Source organism: Oncorhynchus keta, chromosome 23, assembly GCF_023373465.1.
Source record: "Oncorhynchus keta strain PuntledgeMale-10-30-2019 chromosome 23, Oket_V2, whole genome shotgun sequence".
Lineage (NCBI taxonomy): Eukaryota > Metazoa > Chordata > Actinopteri > Salmoniformes > Salmonidae > Oncorhynchus > Oncorhynchus keta.
In genome coordinates, this window is record NC_068443.1 from 31,809,146 (window position 1) to 31,829,347 (window position 20,202).

Consider the following 20,202-nt stretch of genomic DNA (forward strand, 5'->3'; position numbering starts at 1 on the left):
TTTGTCCAGTGATGGAACGCCCTGAAAGTCATGACACCATCGGGGTTCACCGAAAATATATTCTGCCGATATATCTGAGGTCATTGAAGTTGAGAGAGTGCTCGGAGAACTCAACCTGATGGCTTGTGAAGTGAATCCTAAGACTTGAACCTTTATCACCCACCCTGGCAACAGGTGCTGTAGCTATGGCAACAAGAGAGCGCAGAGGTGTGTGCTCAGAGATCTGTCATGTGTTTTAATGAGCCACAGCTGGCAGCACGGGAGCATGGGAGGGTAATGACCACCTCTCTCTCACACAGAGGGAGGGAAGGAGGGAGGTAATGACTACCTCTCTCTCACACTGAGGGAGGGAGGGAGGGAGGGTAATGACCACCTCACTCTCACATTGAGGGAGGGAAACCTGATGGTGGACTGCATGGAGAAAACACTATATTTGTGTGTGTTTCTGTGATCTTATACAGTGGGGCAAAAAAGTATTTAGTCAGCCACCAATTGTGCAAGTTCTCCCACTTAAAAAGATGAGAGAGGCCTGTAATTTTCATCATAGCTACACTTCAACTATGACAGACAAAATGAGAAAACACATCCAGAAAATAAGTATTGGTGTCATAAGCCTATACATATGTATAAGCTCTAACATGCGTATGACTGTTTTGAAAGAATCACCACCTTAGAAAGCGCTGTCCATTTCGTTGTGTTGGGCTTTGAAACAACATCCACAATAACCATGTTTTATCCTGTTTCAACCTGTTGTTGAACTTCTTTCTTCAAATCAATCACAGTGAGCTGAGTTTTAAAAGCACCATACTGTTATGATGATAAGTGTTTGATGTGATTTTTGATTGCACTTGCATTACATTTGGGGAGGCAGCGTAGCCTAGTGGTTAGAGCGTTGGACTAGGAACCGGAAGGTTGCGAGTTCAAACCCCCGAGTTGACAAGGTACAAATCTGTCGTTCTGCCCCTGAACAGGCAGTTAACCCACTGTTCCCAGGCCGTCATTGAAAATAAGAATATGTTCTTAACTGACTTGCCTGGTTAAATAAAGGTAAAATAATAAAAATAAAAAAAACTGTCAGAGTGGTTAGAGGAACAACAGAGCCCTGAGTACCAGACCATTAGGACCTAATGGAGGAACAACAGAGCCCTGAGTACCAGACCATTAGGACCTAATGGAGGAAGAACAGAGCCTTGAGTACCAGACCATTAGGACCTAATGGAGGAAGAACAGAGCCTTGAGTACCAGACCATTAGGACCTAATGGAGGAACAACAGAGCCCTGAGTACCAGACCATTAGGACCTAATGGAGGAAGAACAGAGCCTTGAGTACCAGACCATTAGGACCTAATGGAGGAAGAACAGAGCCCTGAGTACCAGACCATTAGGACCTAATGGAGGAACAACAGACCCCTGAGTACCAGACCATTAGGACCTAATGGAGGAAGAACAGAGTTCTAATCAAAGAGCTGATCTGCCCTTGAGCATGACACTTAACCCTTAACCCTGGTCGCTGTCAATAATGACTGGTCCTGAGCAATTAACCAAAATGTCTGTTATGTTTTGGTTTTTACACAACTAATTGACCAACGTCTGTTCAATAATTTGAATTTCATTTCATTTTTTTCTTCTTCTGAGGGCTCAATACAATAGATAGAAATCAGGTTAAGCCTGAACTGTGCGATGTAGTACGGAGTTGTAGTTTCCAACAGGCCAATATTCTACATAGTTGAGTTCAGAAAACGTGATAATTAACTACAATGATCATAATCCATTGCGTGCACGTTTACTTGTCCGGTCTGTGTGGCGCACTGAGCCATAATAAGGACGGTGTGCAGCAGAGAGCTTCAAGTTTCTTGGTGTTCTCATCATCCATTGTTGTTTAAGGGCTTGTAAGTAAGCATTTCACTGTAAGGTTTACTACACCTGTTGTATTCGGCACATAAATATTTTATTAAAGTAATGTGAATAAATGATGGTTAAAAAGTGATAAGCAGTAATGGGCAGTCACTAACATTACTTTAAGTCATTGTTTTATTCTGTGTTACAGCATTCAACCCACATAATGCATTTAATGTAAAAAAAATAACAGAAATCGAAAACCGTGATTATTTTTTAAAATAATCTAAACGAAACCAACCTCAAAAAGCACTAATCGCTAAGCACTAATAATGGTTGATCCCTGGCTGTGACCTTACCCTCCGAGTGAGTCTCAGGGGCGTGGGATATGCAAAAACCACATTTCCATTTCCCCATAAACTGTACAAGTTACACACTTGTACAAATGTGAAACAGGACAAATACTGTATAAGCCTCCCCCTCTTTGACACACACGCTTTATCACAGCATCACAGGTTTGTACTGTGTAGAGTGGAGCCACCCTGAAGCATGCCTCGGGCTCCCTCCCAGCCCTCTACCTGCAGATGAGAGGATATGCCTGGCAAGACAACCTTCCCCTCATTACTCTGAGCTTTAGCTATCTACTCCAGAGCGCGCACACACACACACGAGCTGGAACTAGCGAGCAGGGGCCAGGGACATATACTTCTGTGCTTAATTGGCTTTTTTAGGTGGGAGAATCTCTCTTCTCATTTTCTCTCCTGTATCCTGTTGGCCACCGTAATTGGAATGCGTTCTAAATGAATGAACCAATGAGCCTTAGCCTGGCCTCAATTCTCACTTCTAGCAGTATTGTCTGAGTTTGGCTTGGATGTGCTTGGTTGTCCTAGGGCTGCATTTGCCTCACACAGCTCCTGAATTCACATTACACTTGTATCCATGTCAGGAGAAAAGATACCACCATCCATTCCCTGGATTTTTTTTACCTTGAATAATCATTTTTTTGCTTTCCCTCCTTCTAAGATATTTTCTGTCCGGTATGTCCTTGTCCATTGTGTGTATCCATGTTCTTTGTCGTGGTTAGACTTGGATCTGTGCATTACTAAACCACAGGGGAGAAGAAGCCTGTGGATACGGTTAGGAGCCGCTAGCTAGGGTCCCTCCAGCGCTCCCTGATTTCCTGCACACTACAACAAAGATGAGGAAGTCCCTCAGGTGGCGGTGGAGCCGAACTGAGCCTACAGTCGCCTGGTTTAGTATGATAAATCATGTAAACCCAAGCAGTAGAGCCATAAATCATGTCTGGTGGAGCTGCTTCTGGAGGATGTGCTTCTAGATTCCTTGTTGCTAGCGGTGGAGGTATGTTTGTATGAGGCTTAATAAGACGGCTGAGTGCGAGTGGTCCACCTCTTGTCTTGGCCACTGGGGACCACAGCTCCATATGCCCATAGAGATGACTAGAGCACTCCTCTCCATAGAGATGACTAGAGTGCTCCTCTTCATAGAGATGACTAGAGCGCTCCTCTCCATAGAGATGACTAGAGCGCTCCTCTCCGTAGAGATGACTAGAGCGCTCCTCTCCATAGAGATGACTAGAGCGCTCCTCTCCGTATAGATGACTGGAGCGCTCCTCTCCGTAGAGATGACTGGAGCGCTCCACTCCGTAGAGATGACTGGAGCGCTCCTCTCCGTAGAGATGACTGGAGCGCTCCTCTCCGTAGAGATGACTGGAGCGCTCCTCTCCGTAGAGATGACTGGAGCGCTCCTCTCCGTAGAGATGACTGGAGCGCTCCTCTCCGTAGAGATGACTGGAGCTAGAGATGACTAGAGCACTCCTCTCCATAGAGATGACTAGAGTGCTCCTCTTCATAGAGATGACTAGAGCGCTCCTCTCCATAGAGATGACTAGAGCGCTCCTCTCCGTAGAGATGACTAGAGCGCTCCTCTCCGTAGAGATGACTAGAGCGCTCCTCTCCGTAGAGATGACTAGAGTGCTCCTCTGCATGAGCCTCACCAGTAGGTGCTGCTGTGGCCTCAGGATTGGGGACAGGTACTGTATGGGTAACCCGGTGACCGTCACTCACTGTGTAACCCTCACTCTCTTTTTCATTTCCCCTCTCTCTCGCTCACTCACTCACACCATCTCACGGTCTCTCCCTCTCGCTCTCTTTGTGTTTCCTCCGTGCTGCATCTTGCCCCCCCTTGCTTTTTTTCTCCCTCAAATAGGACCTCTCCTTTCCTACCCACCTCTCTAATCTCTCTCTTCTCTCCATGGCTACACCGACCGTACTAGCATCACTCTCATGTTCTGTCTCATCTGTATCTCTCTCCTTTCTTCTTTTCTCTCTCTGTGATCTTTGTTCTCTTTTGTTTTAATGTGACAGAGAGCTGCCTGCTGGCGCTGACATCCCGCTGAGAGAGATGAGGAGTTGAGAGGCTCAGGGTGCCTCTCTAGCAAGGAAAAGCACCTGGGAATGCTTCTCTCCCAGAGGCATTGTACATATTGTTGCATAATTCAACCCCACAATCTGCTAATTACAAGGAAAATGTACCCTTGCTTATACAACCTTGTTAGACATTGATACTCTGTAAAAGTCTGCAAGATTTCCAACAACCGTTCTTCAGATTTGTCATTAGCAATATCTGAGTGAGGGAAAAGGACAGCCTTAAATGTGAACAGGGGGAGTGAGAGAATATGTCCTTTATCGCTTTGTGGTTTAAACATGAGTGTAGTGCTATCAAAGGACCGGAACAACATGCCATCCATATCATTAGAAATCCTACCCGCTTTGAGGCGATGCAGTGCCCTGGCATGATACCACTTAGTGTGTAACACCGATAGGAAAAACTCTGCTTGCCATTCTATCCTTCAGATTTCCATTCTTATGAGAGCATTACCAGTCGTTTGGCCCTTTGTCAGACTGTGACTCTGCACAGATGAGACGAGCCCAGTGATCTGTGTATGCGTCCCAAACGACAGGCCCAAATGATGGGTTGTGTCCAAAATGGCACCCTATTCCCTTTTTACAGTGACCCATAGGGCTATGGACAAAATCAAATGTTATTGGTCGCATAGACATTTAGCAGGTGTGATGTTCGGATGTACCATTCATGTGCCGGTGTTGTTACACGTGGTCTGCCACTGCGAGGACGGTCAGCTGTACGTCCTGTCTCCCTGTAGCGCTGTCTTAGGCGTCTCACAGTACGGACATTGCAATTTATTGCCCTGGCCACGTCTGCAGTCCTCATGCCTCCTTGCAGCATGCCTAAGGCACGTTCACACAGATGAGCAGGAACCCTGGGCATCTTTCATTTGGTGTTTTTCAGAGTCAGTAGAAAGGCCTCTTTAGTGTCCCAAGTTTTCATAACTGTGACTTTAATTGCCTACCGTCTGTAAGCTGTTAGTGTCTTAACGACCGTTCCACAGGTGGTTGATTGAACAAGCATGAGAAACGGTGTTTAAACCCTTTACAATGAAGACGTGGAATAATTGGGATTTTTACGGATTATCTTTGAAAGACAGGGTCCTGAAAAAGTGACGTTTCTTTTTTTGCTGAGTTTATATATATATACAGTGGGGCAAAATAGTATTTAGTCAGCCACCAATTGTGCAAGTTCTCCCACTTAAAAAGATGAGAGGCCTGTAATTTTCATCATAGGTACACTTCAACTATGACAGACAAAATGAGAAGAAAAAAATCAAAAAAAATCACATTGTAGGATTTTTAATGAATTTATCTGCAACTGGAAACACTTACCTCCCTCACTAGCTTTAAGCACCAACTGTCAGAGCAGCTCACAGATTACTGCACCTGTACATAGCCCACCTATAATTTAGCCCAAACAACTACCTCTTTCCCTACTGTATTTTATTTATTTATGTATTTATTTATTTTGCTCCTTTGCACCCCATTATTTTAATTTCTACTTTGCACATTCTTCCACTGCAAATCTACCATTCCAGTGTTTTACTTGCTATATTGTATTTACTTTGCCACCATGGCCTTTTTTTCGCCTTTACCTCCCTTATCTCTCCTCATTTGCTCACATTGTATATAAACTTATTTTTCTACTATATTATTGACTGTATGCTTGTTTTACTCCATGTGTAACTCTGTGTTGTATGTGTCGAACTGCTTTGCTTTATCTTGGCCAAGTCGCAATTGTATATGAGAACTTGTTCTCAACTTGTTCTCAACTTGCCTACCTGGTTAAATAAAGGTGAAATAAATAAATATACAGCAAGAGTTGAATAGGATGGCATTGACTAGAATACATTATATGCAGTACATATGAAATGGGTAAAACAGTATGTAAACATTGTTGAAGTAACCAATGTGCCATTATTAAAGTGACCGGTGTTCCATGTCTATGTACATAGGGCAGCAGCCTCTAAGGTGCAGGGATGAGTAACCGGGTGGTAGCCGGCTAGTGGCAATGACTAAGTTCAAAGCAGGGTACTGGGTGGACGCTGGCTAGTGACTGCTATTTAACAGTCTAATGGGCTTTGGATAGATGCTGTTTGTCAGTCTCTCGGCCCCAGCTTTGATGCACCTCTACTGACCCCGCCTTTTGGGTGATAGCGGGCTGCTTGATGATCTCCTTGGCCTTCCTCGACCGTGCAGTTGCCTTTCCCAGGCGGTTGTTACAGCCCAACATAATGCTCTCAATGGTGCATCTGTAAAAATTAGTGAGTGTCTTAGTGGCCAATCCGGATTTCTTCTACCTCCGGAGGTTGAGGAGGCGCTGTTGCACCTTCTTCACCGCACTATGTGTATGGTGGACCAATTCAGATTGTCAGTGATGTGTACGCCGAGGAACTTGAAGCTTTTCACCTTCTCCACTGCAGCCTTGTTGATGTGGATGGGTAGCGTGATCTGCTCTGTTGTCTCCTGAAGTCCACAATCGGCTCCTTCATTTTGTTGACGTTGAGGGAGTGGTTATATTCCTCGCATCACTCCGCCAGGGCCCTCACCTCCTCCCTCATCATTGTTGGTAATCAGGTCTACAACTGTGGTGTCGTCTGCAAACTTGATGATTGAGTTGGAGGCGTGCGTGGCCACACAGTCATGGGTAAACAGTGAGTACAGGAGGGGGCTGAGCATGCATCTTTGTGGAGCCCCTGCGTTGAGGGTCAGTGTAGTGGAGATGTTGTTTCCCTACCTTCACCACATGGGGGTGTCCAGGACCCAGTTGCACAGGGCGGGGTTCATACCCAGTTCCCTGAGCTTAATAATGAGCTTGGGAAGATACTATAGTGTTGAAGGCTGAGCTATAGTCAACGAACAGCATTCTTTCATAGGTATTCCTCTTGTCCAGATGAGAGATGGTGATTGCATCATCTGTGGATCTGCTGTGGGTCTAGGGTGACAGGTAAGGCGGAGATTATATTATCCTTAACTAGCCTCTCAAAGCACTTCATGATGACAGAAGTGAGTGTTACAGGGCGTTAGTCATTTAGTTGCTTTCTTGGGTACAGGAACAATGGTGGACATCTTCAAGTAAGTGGGGACAGCAGACTGGGATAGGGAGAGATTGAATATGTCCGTAAACACTCCAGCCAGCTGGTGTGCACATGCTCTGAGGATGCGGCTAGGGATGCCTTCTGGGCCGGCAGTCTTGTAAGGGTTAACACGCTTATATGGCTTTCTCACGTCGGCCACGAAGAACGAGAGCTCAAAGTCCTCCGGAGCGGCCTGTGTCGGCGACACGGTGTTATCCTCAGTGGCTGAAGAAGGTGTTAACTTCTCTGGGATAGTTGGGACGGTAGCGTCCCTCCTGGCCAACATCCAGTGAAAATGCAGAGCGCCAAATTAAACTTTCATGAAATCACACATGCAATACACCAAATTAAAGCTACACTTGTTGTTAATCCAGCCAACGTCTCAGATTTCAAAAAGGCTTTACAAACTATGCTATTATCTGAGGATAAAGATATAATTCATGCCTTACCTTTGACGAGCTTCTTCTGTTGGCACTCCAATATGTCTCATAAACATCACAAATGTTCCTTTTGTTCGATTAATTCCGTCGATATATATCCAAAATGTCAATTTATTTGGCGCGTTTGATCCAGAAAAACACCTATTCCAACTCGCGCAACATGACGACAAAATATCTCATACATTACCTGTAATCTTTGTCCAAACATTTCAAACAACTTTCCTAATACAACTTTAGATATTTTTTAACGTAAATAATTTATCAAATTTAAGACCGGATGAACTGCGTTCAATACCGGAGGAAAATAATGTGTAGCGAGCTTTCAGGTCATGCGCCTCTAACGAATAGTACACTTCTCTCTACCCTCGTTCTGAACAGTGCAACTTCATTTCTCAAAGGAAAAACCTCAACCAATTTCTAAAGATTGTTGACATCCAGTGGAAGCGATAGGAACTGAATGGTTTGTCCTTTGGGTTTTGCCTGCCAAATATGTTCTGTTATACTCACAGGCATCATTCAAACAGTTTTAGAAATTCTGAGTGTTTTCTATCCAAATCTACTAATATGCATATCTTAGCTTCTGGGCCTGAGTTGTAGGCAGTTTACTGTGGACACGCTTTTAATCCGGACGTGTAAATACTGCCCCCTATCCCAAATAAGTTTTTTCACTTGTCCGGTAGCAAGACGTCGGTGTCCACGATGTGGCTGGTCCTCTCTTTATAAACCGTGTTCTAAGTAGTGCACTATGTATGGAATAAGATGCCATTTGGGACGTATCCTTGCTGAACTCTCCTGACCTATATCTCCTTAAGCACAGCTGTGTGCATCATCACCAGCCATAGACATGTACAGGAAGCCAGTGTAGACAAAACTAACGCAGGGTTATAAAACCCTCTGTTAGAGCTGTTGGATTGGCTCTTGACGGAAAGTTTGTCTCGATATATATAATCTGAGTAATCAGACGAGTGCATGTTTCACAAAGTCCTTTGTCTCAACTACTGGTGACTCCTTGGCCTCTCTGTGTTTTCTCTGGCTTGGTGTTAGATGCTACAGTGAAACAGAACAGACTGACTCTGTTGAAAAGTAAGGCGCCACAAAGGTGAAATTCCTTGACGTCTTTCACAAACAAAGCAGTGCTATCGATAGCACGGAATGAGAAGGACCTAGGAGAAGTGTGGAGCCACTAGTCTTCTCTCTGAGGGACAAAGCTGTACTTTCTCTGATCTCCCACTAGTCTCAAGACCGACATGTTTCTTCCCTGCAAGCCCAAAGGCAGCCATCTTGCAGCATAACTTGTTTCTCCCTCAGCCACAAGACAGGTTGTGTGGGTAATGGGCGTCTTGTGACAATTATCTCTCTTTTTCACTCTCTTTCTTGCTCTCTCTCTTTCATTCTCTCGCTCTCACATAATCTCTCTCTCTCCTCTCTTCCCCCTCTCTCTCAGCTTTCAGTTTTTATGGTTATTTGGTCTCTTATTCACACAGGGAATGCTCAGTTAACCTGACAAGTGTTCCTGCCAGCATCACAATGCAGTTACTCTGAAACATCACTTCAATCTGCCTTTAGTAAATGCTTCATGTAAATCAAGTCTAATGCTGAAGTGACCTTCGTTGCTCCACAGCTTATCTGTAGAGGAATTTCTTGAACATGCAGTGGGAATTTCCTGTGTGTGTGTGTGTGTGTGAGATTCTCTGCTTACATATATAAATTCCTCGTCTCCAATGTGTGAAACTATGCATCCTTTGTTCTCTGATTCGTCCTCACCTTGGCTAGTACATACAAGCCTGTTAATTCCTGTTTAGGGTTTGATGTGCTCAGTGGAGTGAGAAATAGCTCCCTCCATGCAAACAGTCTCACAACAGCTTCATTACCCCCCCCCCAGCGAGCCACAGTAGACACACTATGCGTCCCAAATGGCACCCTATTCCCATTGTAGTGCACTATTTTTGACCAGAGCCCTACGGACTAGGGTACCATTTGGGTCGTAACCACTGCCGCTCAATGGGGAGACCATAATCACTTCTTGGAATTCACACCTTAAATTGGTCGAAACAATGCAATATTACGTAGTCAGTCAGGTCTAGAAAAATACAGCATAACATCTAAGCATATGATTCTGGTATTTATATGTACTGCGCATATGAGGTGTGTGTGATCCTACCCAACTTTGAGATGATCAAATGATTGTGTTTTAACACCAAACATCACAACTGCCGGTATTTGTTGGACCAGCGCCTATGTCAACTCAGGATTCCTGTAAAAAAAATAAGCTAAGCAGGCCTCAAGGGAAGGGGTATATACTATACCGGGACTCTGGAGTGGTAGTCCGACTAGGTCAGAGGAGGAAACCACTAAGCTACGTTTAGCTTGACCTCAGCAAGGAACACTTACAACCTCTCTTTTCACTTGTTGCAGGTCGTTTACATATATCCCCTCTCATCTACACTCATTAAAACACTGTTTAAAATATCCTCCTTTTCTCTCACTTTCTGGGAAAAAGGGAACAGTATCTGAACGTTTCCCAAACTTTCCGTATCTCCACATTCTATGATTTAGGCTGGTTTTTGTTTACTGCAAGAAGTCATTGCTATGCAGATCAGTAGTCTGTGTGTCATGTTGATATGTGCTCCGTCCCTTCGCTGCTCTGTCAGTGATTGTCTGGATATCGGAAATGGCTGCTCGGGAATTAAGTGGATCGCAGATGGAGCTTTTGAGAGTAGAGACTGGAGATCTCATTTTGCCCCTCCGTATTGTTATTGCTCTGCTGGCTGCTCTGAAAAACGGCTTAGCTGGGTGTTTTTCTTTGGGCTGGCCCTCCACTCTCATTGCCTGTTTATATACAGACAGTACACCAGGCAGTCAGAGTTTCCTTTGCTTTACACGGTCTGCCTCAGACTGGGCTAAGGACACCCCGTATCCTGTCAACGTCATCCTGTCAGTGTTTTTTGTGTGTTTTCAGCCAGCCGACAGGAAAGTGTGTCCAGTGCAAAATCGAAAGTATTCAGATCCCTTGACTTTTTCAAAACGTTTTACATGTTACAGCCTTATTTTGAAATTGATGAGTAAAAACACATTTAATCCATCTACACACTATAGATTTTTGAAATATTTTTAACATTGCAAAGTATTCCGAGCATTTTCTACGAGACTCAAAATTGAGCTCTACGGACAATTCCTTCGACATCATGAGTTGTTTTTTTTGTTCTGACATGCGCTATCAACTGTGGGACCTTTATATAGACAGGTGTTTGCCTTTCCAAATCATGTCCAATCAATTGGATTTACCACAGGTGCACTCCAAGTTGTAGAAACATCTCAAGGTTGATGAAAGGAAACAGGATGTACCTGAGCTCAATTTTGAGTTTCATAGCAAATGCTCTGAATAATGTAAATAAGGTATTTTTTTTTTTATACATTTCTCAACCTGTCTTCACTTTGTCATTACGGGGTATTACGGGGTACAGGGCTGTAAACGTAACAAAATGTGGGAAAGGTCACGGGGTCTGAATACTTCCCAAATGCGCGCTGTGTGTCCCTAGCTAGCCAGGAGTCAACAGCTTGGTATGTTGCCTTCATAATTGCCTGTCTAGCAGTAAAAATGAGGCCTGTTTAAGATGGTAGCAGTGGCAATGATGTGTGCGGTATTGGCAGTCTGCTTGACTATGAGACTTAATTTAATTCACTAGTAGTTGTAATTGGATATAGTGCTCCTTAATGATCCTAAGGACACCTGGGGCTCTCTGTATGCATACTGTCAAACTTCCCCAGAAATGGAACCAAATCTTGCCTTAAAGCTAGAATCCTCAATTGAAACGATAGCAAAGCGGACACCCCGTCCTGTGTTGTGGTAAAAAAGCTGAGGGATGGGCCTGGAGGAATGCAACCACTCTCAAATTCATAGACACAGCTATGGATACAAGGACTGACCGTCCATGATAGTTTCAACCAGGCTATACAGTCTTTGTTTACAAACGTTGTTAAACAAGCTATTATTTTGGGATCTGATGAAGTATGACAGTTGACCTAAGCTCGTGAGGTAAGTTAAGTTATAAGTTATATCCTTTAATGGGCATTTTTAAGTTTAAAAAAATGAATGTAGCGACTACAGATTCCAGCTTTAAGAGGGGTTTCCTGGGAGGGGTCACCAAGCCAGTGACACAGGACCTGTTTGTCAGGTCTCTGAGATATATTAAAGACTCCTGTAGGTATTTGAAGGTTTGTGTGTGTGTTTCCGTGTCTCTGCGGGTGCGTGTCTGTGTGTCCCCGTAAACAATCAGCAGTCCATTTCCAGCAGGAGCACACTTCATTAAGTACAGTCTGTCCTTCTGCTACACAGGCCACTTCATTTACACAGAGCTATAAGGGGGGACTTGGATTGATTTTACTATTCAAATTGAATGAGCCCACAGGCCCAAGTGTCGTTGGGGTAGATCACTAAGATGAGGAAACGAACAATGACTCGGCTGAAAAAGAAACCGCGGCCTGTCCTGTGATAAAGGGAGTAGTGCCATTTGGGACTCAGCCACGGCCTGCGCGTAGCCTGTCTTGTCTTCCCAGTAGCCATTAAACCCCAGCCCCGACTTGCACATATAGTGTTCTAACCACTTGGTTAGATTGGGAGGAAATGTACGTCCTGTTGTCACAGGAGGAGTTTAGTGCCATGTTGTGTTTTTAAGTGACTTTTGACAGTTAAATCTATTGTGAAGTCTTGAAAGTCTCTCTTTTAGTTGCTGTAGGGTTATTGAGTACGCTGTGTGAAGTGCAAACTGTCATATTTGAGACACTCCTATCACTATCAAGTATTTTATTTTACCTTTATTTAACTAGGCAAGACAGTTAAAGAACAAATTGTTATTTTCAATGACGGCCTAGGAACAGTGGGTTAACTGCCTGTTCAGGGGCAGAACGACAGATTTGTACCTTGTCAGCTCGGGGGTTTGAACTTGCAACCTACCGGTTACTAGTCCAACGCTCTAACCACTAGGCTACGCTGCCGCCATCTTGAGCCAGCAATAGCCAGCAGAATGTGTATCGACTGTAGTTTGATCAAATTATGTTAGTTTTTGCAGACAACATATTTGAGTCACTCAAATCACTCGCATCTTGATGCTGGGTGGGTGGGTGCGTTGTGGGGCCCTATTGCCCCCGAGCCAATAGTTTAATGATGGAGAACAGACCGTGTCTGCAACTTTCCCCTCAACATTCGCTCCCTGTCCCTGTGCCTTGCCTGGGGGGAGAGACGATGTCTGCATCCCAAATGCCACACTATTACATTTTTTTAAAGTCACTTCTTTTGACCAGGGCCCACTGCGCAGGTTAGGAAAATGGAATTGTCACTCAATGAATAAAACGGAAGTCCTTAGAGGAGCTGCTATTGAAAGGTGGCAGTGGGACTCGCCTGAGGCATCTGTGATGGTGAATGTGATTCACAAACCCTTTCAAGGAACATCGTGTTGTCTTGGGGAATAGAATGTGAATATTGTACTTTTCTTTACCTTTTCATAAATATCTGCCCCTGTCTGTTTCTTTCTTTGGAGAAAGGCTGCCCTCCCCTTTCTCTGTCTACACAATATCGTTTACGTGTAACCCACGGCGTCGCAAACCCGTTTGTCGCGCTCAGAAACCAATTAACAGGCCATAGCTCCGGTTAAGCATAGGACACGTTTCTACGAGACATGCTCTGTAGCCACTGTGCGCTTCGTCTGAAGGACAACAGGACCGCGGTTCAGACAGGCAGCGTAGCCCCCCACCACTGTATGTCCCCCTCTCCGCAGCAAACAGTCCACTGTCATGGCAACAATGACAATCTAACCGTATAACCGACGGTTATGGATGACGAACGTCACCGAAAATAAAACAAGTCATGATGGGTAAAGAAAAAGAACCGCCATCTAATAAAATGGCATGGCCGACACAGCCATCGTTTTTAATACTGAGGCGAGCTGTTGCCGTGGCTGCTGTTGCCGTGGCTCCTCCGCCTTCTCCGGTGTCGCTGTCGGCTCTCTCGCGGGCGCTCTCTAGGTCTCCTGAGTCACTCCGGAGTCCTGGCTCTACTGAGACAGAAGATATACAGTACAATAGGAGGAATGTCCAGAGTCAGGGCACAGTGAGAGATGGCAGACTGAGGGTTATAGAGGGCTTTCAAAGGAGAGCAGCACCTGTCATGTCTGCCTGGCCATTTTTTTCCCCCCAGGTTTGAATAGCAGCAAATACACAGGCTCTAATAGGGACTTTTATGTAGGTTACCTGTCTGTTGGGTCTTGTTTTCCTACTTACCGCTTTTGAATGATTTAAACCATTACCACTCATTTCGGCGTGGAATGGAACAGCGTTCGACGTCTGTTCCGATAGGACTCCAGAAGCTTGGTTTGATGGGATGTCCATGTGCTGTCACCGAGATCCTTTTAATCAATACAGGAGTTCTATAATGTAATTCTATGGCTGTTGTCTTGTGTTTTGCAGGATGAGGAGGAGGAGAATAGCAGGATCGAGCCGATTGGCCGAGCTGATTCCTGTATGGACCACACCCCTCTGAGGTCCCTAGAGTAAGTTCCTCAGAAAGTTGTCCAATTACAGATAGAGGACTATACGTCCCAATTGGCACCCTATTCCCTATATAGAATTATGGAATATAGCCCACTCTATAGTGAATAGCGTGCAATTTGGGATATATACAGGGCTTTTGGCTCTGCCTCTTCCTCAAACTACCTCTCTGATCACCTGATGTTGATCACTAACAAGTAAAGGAAGTAGCATTCACATGTGGCAGGAGAATGAGTGCCAGTTAACTACCTAAAACCTCTGAGCTGAACCTAACCCCACACCACTGCTGCTATCGTTTCTTCTCCATGTTGTAATTCATGTCAATAATATTTCTAGATTCAGGACAGGTAATATTTCGTTCAACAGGTTTGGAGAAAATATTTTTAAACCCCTGGCTAACGTTCGTTGTTGGAACTCTGGTGAACCCAGCATCATCATCAACCATAAAACTGACCCATGTGCTGATCCATTGTCTTGGCGATATTAATAACTCTCATTGTTTTCTAACTGTCATTAACTCTCTTGCATGCCTCCAGTCTAATCTGCAGGTACAGTATGTCGTTGATATCATTTCACCCAGTAAGGACGGTTCGTATGCGTAGTACCTTTATCCTACAGGAAACAGAAACACGTCTGAAGGTTATGGAAGGTCAATGGGTCACAGGTCAAAGAACACAAGATCAACCATGTTTAAAAACACATTTGATACCATTTACTGAATAGAACTATCAAATCTAAATCTTAATAACATCTGGGGGGAAAAGCGGAATCTGAAAGACCATCTGAAGGTTTAGAAATATATGTATAGATATATATGACATGTACAAATATTGTATACATAGTATTTATGGAAACCTACCTTGACACTCTTTAGAACTGGGTTCTGAATGATGCGTTTCTGTGACCTGGGATGTGGGGAGAAGCCCCTGGTGTGACGTTCATCCCTAGTGCTTCAGACAGACATGTTTTTTTTATTAATTTCTGCCTGCTCCGTTTGTTATGGTTTCTTCCCCCTTCCTTACTTCCAGTTGTTTTGCCCGTATGTGGTTTCACCCTCTCACCCCCTCCTCATCCATCATTGTCTCACAGTGACATTGTAAAGCTGGTAGAAGTCTCCAATGATGGCGGGCCCTTGGGGATCCATGTAGTACCTTTCAGTGCCCGGGACCGCAGGTAAAGCCCTCCCACTATTACAGCACCTGACAGACAGGCAGCAGGCTCACTGACGCTATGCAGGCCTGACACTGAGAGGGGGGGGGCAGACAAAGAGAGAGGGAGGGAGAGAGCTTAGTCTGCCATGGCCCCTGCATCCTCCTCGTGTGCCCCAGTGTACTACACACCCACTACACATGGACCTACACTTCATACACGTCATGCTCACACATCACGAAGCGATTAGCTAGTTTACAGTGATCAATCATGGTTGTTCCCGTGTTTGCAGGTGACTGTCATGTTCCTCCGTGACTCCCGTCTGAAGGATTTGACATGATTTGAAGGTTGCGTCATACACATTTCAGTCCACATGCGTCTCAGAAGATGTAAAGGAATCATTTATTTACTGGTCTTGCATTTATGTCCACTAGCACATACCTAGGTTTACAGTTCCTGGTCCCAAATCTGTTTGTGCTGTCATGTTAACTCCTTGTCATGCCAAACAGGACAAGAAGTGGCAAGGAGTGGCATGATAGCATAAACAGACTGGTACCCAGGCTAGCTTATTCCCTCCAGAGTCAGAGAATCTTCCAGCCGAAGTTCTGGAAAAGCGGGGGATTTTGGGAAAGGCGCGGCATCTCACAGTGTGTCTACATACCTGTGAATAATCAGTTATCTTTGAATAGTTTTAGCACATTTATGGTAATTTGCTTGATTTACATTGAACCCTGGCCTACTCGGTATTCAATATTTCCGCGAAGTCAGCATTGTTTAGCAGTCAGGAAGCCTGGAGGTTTACTATGGCGGATTACTGCACTCACAGCCGTCACATCTGAAGGCTTCCCGAACTCAAATGTGACTGAGCAGCATTTCTCTAAGTCCTCCGTCTTACTGTCGACCTGACCATTTCTCCTGTCAGAATGATACTGTTTGGCATTTGGCAGTTCAGTCGGGAGCTGAATTCAGGTAAGAGAGACGCCACAAATAGTCCCTCGATCTCACACGCACTTAGCCAGAAAAACAGAATGAAAATGTATGCACTCACTAATTTAAGTCTGGTTAAGATGCCTAAAATGCCAAAAATGGAAATTAAAACCATACACCAGCCAGTGGCCTCAGTGAGGATGCAGATGACATGAAGGACATGTTCCTATAGTAAAGTGTTGGTCATGTAGAGCCTAGACGTTTGCTGTAAAGCTTTTCAGTAGATCTCTTCCCAGGCCTGCTCTGAGTCTCAGTTTGAACCCTGAAGGCTCTTGCACGGCTGCCAGCAGCATTAAACCAACGTCTGCTTCTGAATGTTTCCAGGACTCTAGGCCTGTTGGTCAAGCGCCTGGAGAGGGGAGGCAAGGCGCAGGAGCAGGGTCTGTTCCAGGAGAACGACTGCATCGTACGCATTAATAATGGAGACCTGCGGAACATCCATTTTGAACAGTAAGACACCTGTATCTACCGAGCCGGGGTGGACCACCGGTCCTGAGCCCCCTGCCCGCCAGTCCCTCCCCTGCTCCTCTCCCTCCATCTCCTCTCCACGGCTTTGTCTTCTAACCGAAGCAGGGCCTCTGCTGCCGCCGCTGTTCTGTTGCAAAGCTAACCTCGTTCCTGTTCGACTCCTCCTAGGTTGATCATACTGTTGCGTCTTGGTAAAATGGAGACTGGCTACTGTCCTCTCCATACCTTCAATCCTTTCTATATCCCCATATATCTATCAGCTCCATCGGCTGCTGTGAATACTAACCCCTCCCTGTTTGACTCTTAGGTCAAGCCTACCTTCAGTAGGTGCTACCCACTCAGCATCCATTCCTTTGTCTCTCAGCTCCCTTGCTACCCCTGCTTAACTTCCATAGCTTCTGATTTTCAGTGATTTCTCTCTCTCGCTCTCTCTCTCTCTCGCCCTCAGCTCCTCTGTCTGACCAGATCCTAACACCCTAACTGCTGCTGCTGCCTCCCATCCCACTCTGCTGCAGATACTGTTCCATAGAAATAGAATGAGTACTTCCTGCTTTACGCCTGTGGGTACACTCAAAATGGCCTGCCATTATGGCGTCATTGGCTTGAATGGGGAGCCCATTCTATTCATTCTAGCTAAAGCTTCTGAATACAATGTGAAGTCTCTCTTTGTCCTCTGTGGTCTACTGTATGTCTATGTCAACATCAACGGGCTGCTCCAGGTTTTGTGCTTTTCAGAAGCATCTGTCATGGATTTTCTGTGCGCACATACTCACTCACAATAAACCTATGGCTATACTACAGCCCTCCCAGCCCCTTCCTTATAGATATAACAAATACGCTCTTCTGACATTTAGCATGTGTAAAACTGTCTGTTTTCATATATTTAATTCAACCCCAGTAAATAACCTGGGGTAGGAAACCGATTACATCTTGTCTGGGACTTGATCTAGCCTGAAATTGGGAAGTCACTGGGCGATATCCATTTCCTTTGGGAATATTATCAGTGGCTGGGAAAACAGCTAGAAATTTTGGCAAGGAATTGCAGGTTCATTGGGAGTGGAGTTATGTCTGTTCATCTTTTATATGAGAGTGGAGATGTCTACATCCCAAATAGTACACTATGCCCTACAGTGAGGGAAAAAGTATTTGATCCCCTGCTGATTTTGTACGTTTGCCCACTGACAAAGAAGTGATCAGTCTATAATTTTAATGGTGGGTTTATTTGAACAGTGAGAGACAGAATAACAACAAAATAAATACAGAAAAATGCATGTCAAAAAGGTTATAAATTGATTTGCATTTTAATGAGGGAAATAAGTATTTGACCCCCTCTCAATCAGAAAGATTTCTGGCTCCCAGGTGTCTTTTTATACAAGTAACGAGCTGAGATTAGGAGCACACTCTTAAAGGGAGTGCTCCTAATCTCAGTTTGTTACCTATATAAAAGATACCTGTCCACAGAAGCAATCAATCAATCAGATTCCAAACTCTCCACCATGGCCAAGACCAAAGAGCTCTCCAAGGATGTTAGGGACAAGATTGTAGACCTACACAAGGCTGGAATGGGCTACAAGACCATCGCCAAGCAGCTTGGTGAGAAGGTGACAACAGCTGATGCGACCAAAATGGAGCTCTTTGGCATCAACTCAACCTGTTGTGTTTGGAGGAGGAGGAATGGTGCCTATGACCCCAAGAACACCATCCCCACCGTCAAACATAGAGGTGGAAACATTATGCTTTGGGGGTGTTTTTCTGCTAAGGGGACAGGACAACTTCACTGCATCAAAGAGACGATGGACGGGGCCATGTACCATCAAATCTTGGGTGAGAACCTCCTTCCCTCAGCCAGGGCATTAAAAATGGGTTGTGGATGGGTATTCCAGCATGACAAAGACCCAAACACACGGCCAAGGCACAAAGGAGTGGCTCAAGAAGAAGCACATTAAGATCCTGGAGTGGCCTAGCCAGTCTCCAGACCTTAATCCCATAGAAAATCTGAGGAGGGAGCTGAAGGTTCGAGTTGCCAAAAGTCAGCCTCGAAACCTTAATGACTTCGAGAAGATCTGCAAAGAGGAGTGGGACAAAATCCCTCCTGAGATGTGTGCAAACCTGGTGGCCAACTACAAGAAACATCTGACCTCTGAGATTGCCAACAAGGGGTTAGCCACCAAGTACTAAGTCATGTTTTGCAGAGGGGTCAAATACTCATTTCCCTCATTAAAATGCAAATCAATGTATAACCTTTTTGACATGCGCTTTTCTGGATTTTTTTGTTGCTATTCTGTCTCACTGTTCAAATGAACCTATCATTAAAATTATAGACTGATCATTTCTTTGTCCGTGGGCTAACGTACAAAATCAGCAAGGGATCAAATAATTTTTTCCCTCACTGTATATAGTACACTGTTTTTGCCCAGAGCCTATAGCCCCTGGCCTATGGTGCCATTGGGAGCGCATCTGAGATGACTGGCAATGTCACCTTTACTGTACTGTAACAGGTGTGGCTAACAAGACTACTGCTACGGCAACAATACACTCGTTAGATGTTTTCAGTTCACACCTACCTTACCTCATGTTGAAGGGGTTTAAAAGGATTTCTCTCCAATAATTCTATGAAAAGCCCCATTCCTTTCATCTGTAGCCAATTGTGGGATTACATGATAAAACCTGGCAAACCTCTTCTAAAGCTGTACATGGTTACTTTCAACAGGCTTTAGTCACTGATACACAGTGCAGGTGGACCACCACTAGTGTATAGTGTGTCTGCGTGATCCACCAGCCCTGTTTTGACTGTAGGGTCGCAAAATTCCAGTAACTTTCCCTAAACCTCCTGGTTTTGGAGGATTCAGAATTTCCTGCTTTTATTTCACTCGATTCCCAGAATCGTCCAACAGGATTTCCAGAACACCAAAGGAATGTTGGGGAAATTACCTGCGATTTTGCCACGCTGGTTGACTGTTGTTTTGGTTCTGCCTTCCCTCAGAGCCCAGAACATGTTCCGCCAGGCCATGCGTTCCCCGGTCATCATGTTCCACGTGGTTCCCAACCTGATGAAGGCCCAGTACGAGCAGCTGTCACACAGCGAGAGGAACCCCAACGTGGCCTACTCCTCTGGACGCTTCAGCCCCGACTCTCTAGCTAGCGAGAGAGGCAGCACCACCTGCCTGGACCACCGCCTGGACCACACCCCACAGGTTTCTCACTATTTTTCTATACTCGCTGTCGTTGCTTTTAGAATGCAAGGCACATTCCTGTGAAAACAGACAATAAAATACT

At 44.9% G+C, this 20,202-nt stretch overlaps 1 protein-coding gene across 1 annotated transcript in view; it reads left to right on the forward strand.

Annotated features, from left to right (window-relative positions):
* The window catches only part of LOC118402172 (partitioning defective 3 homolog), a 257,768-nt gene that overhangs the window by 118,525 nt on the left and 119,041 nt on the right, over positions 1-20,202 (forward strand). Inside the window, 4 exon segments of the mRNA XM_035800167.2 lie at positions 14,242-14,324; positions 15,412-15,495; positions 16,783-16,908; positions 19,910-20,120. Coding sequence (XP_035656060.2) covers positions 14,242-14,324; positions 15,412-15,495; positions 16,783-16,908; positions 19,910-20,120 — 504 coding nt within the window.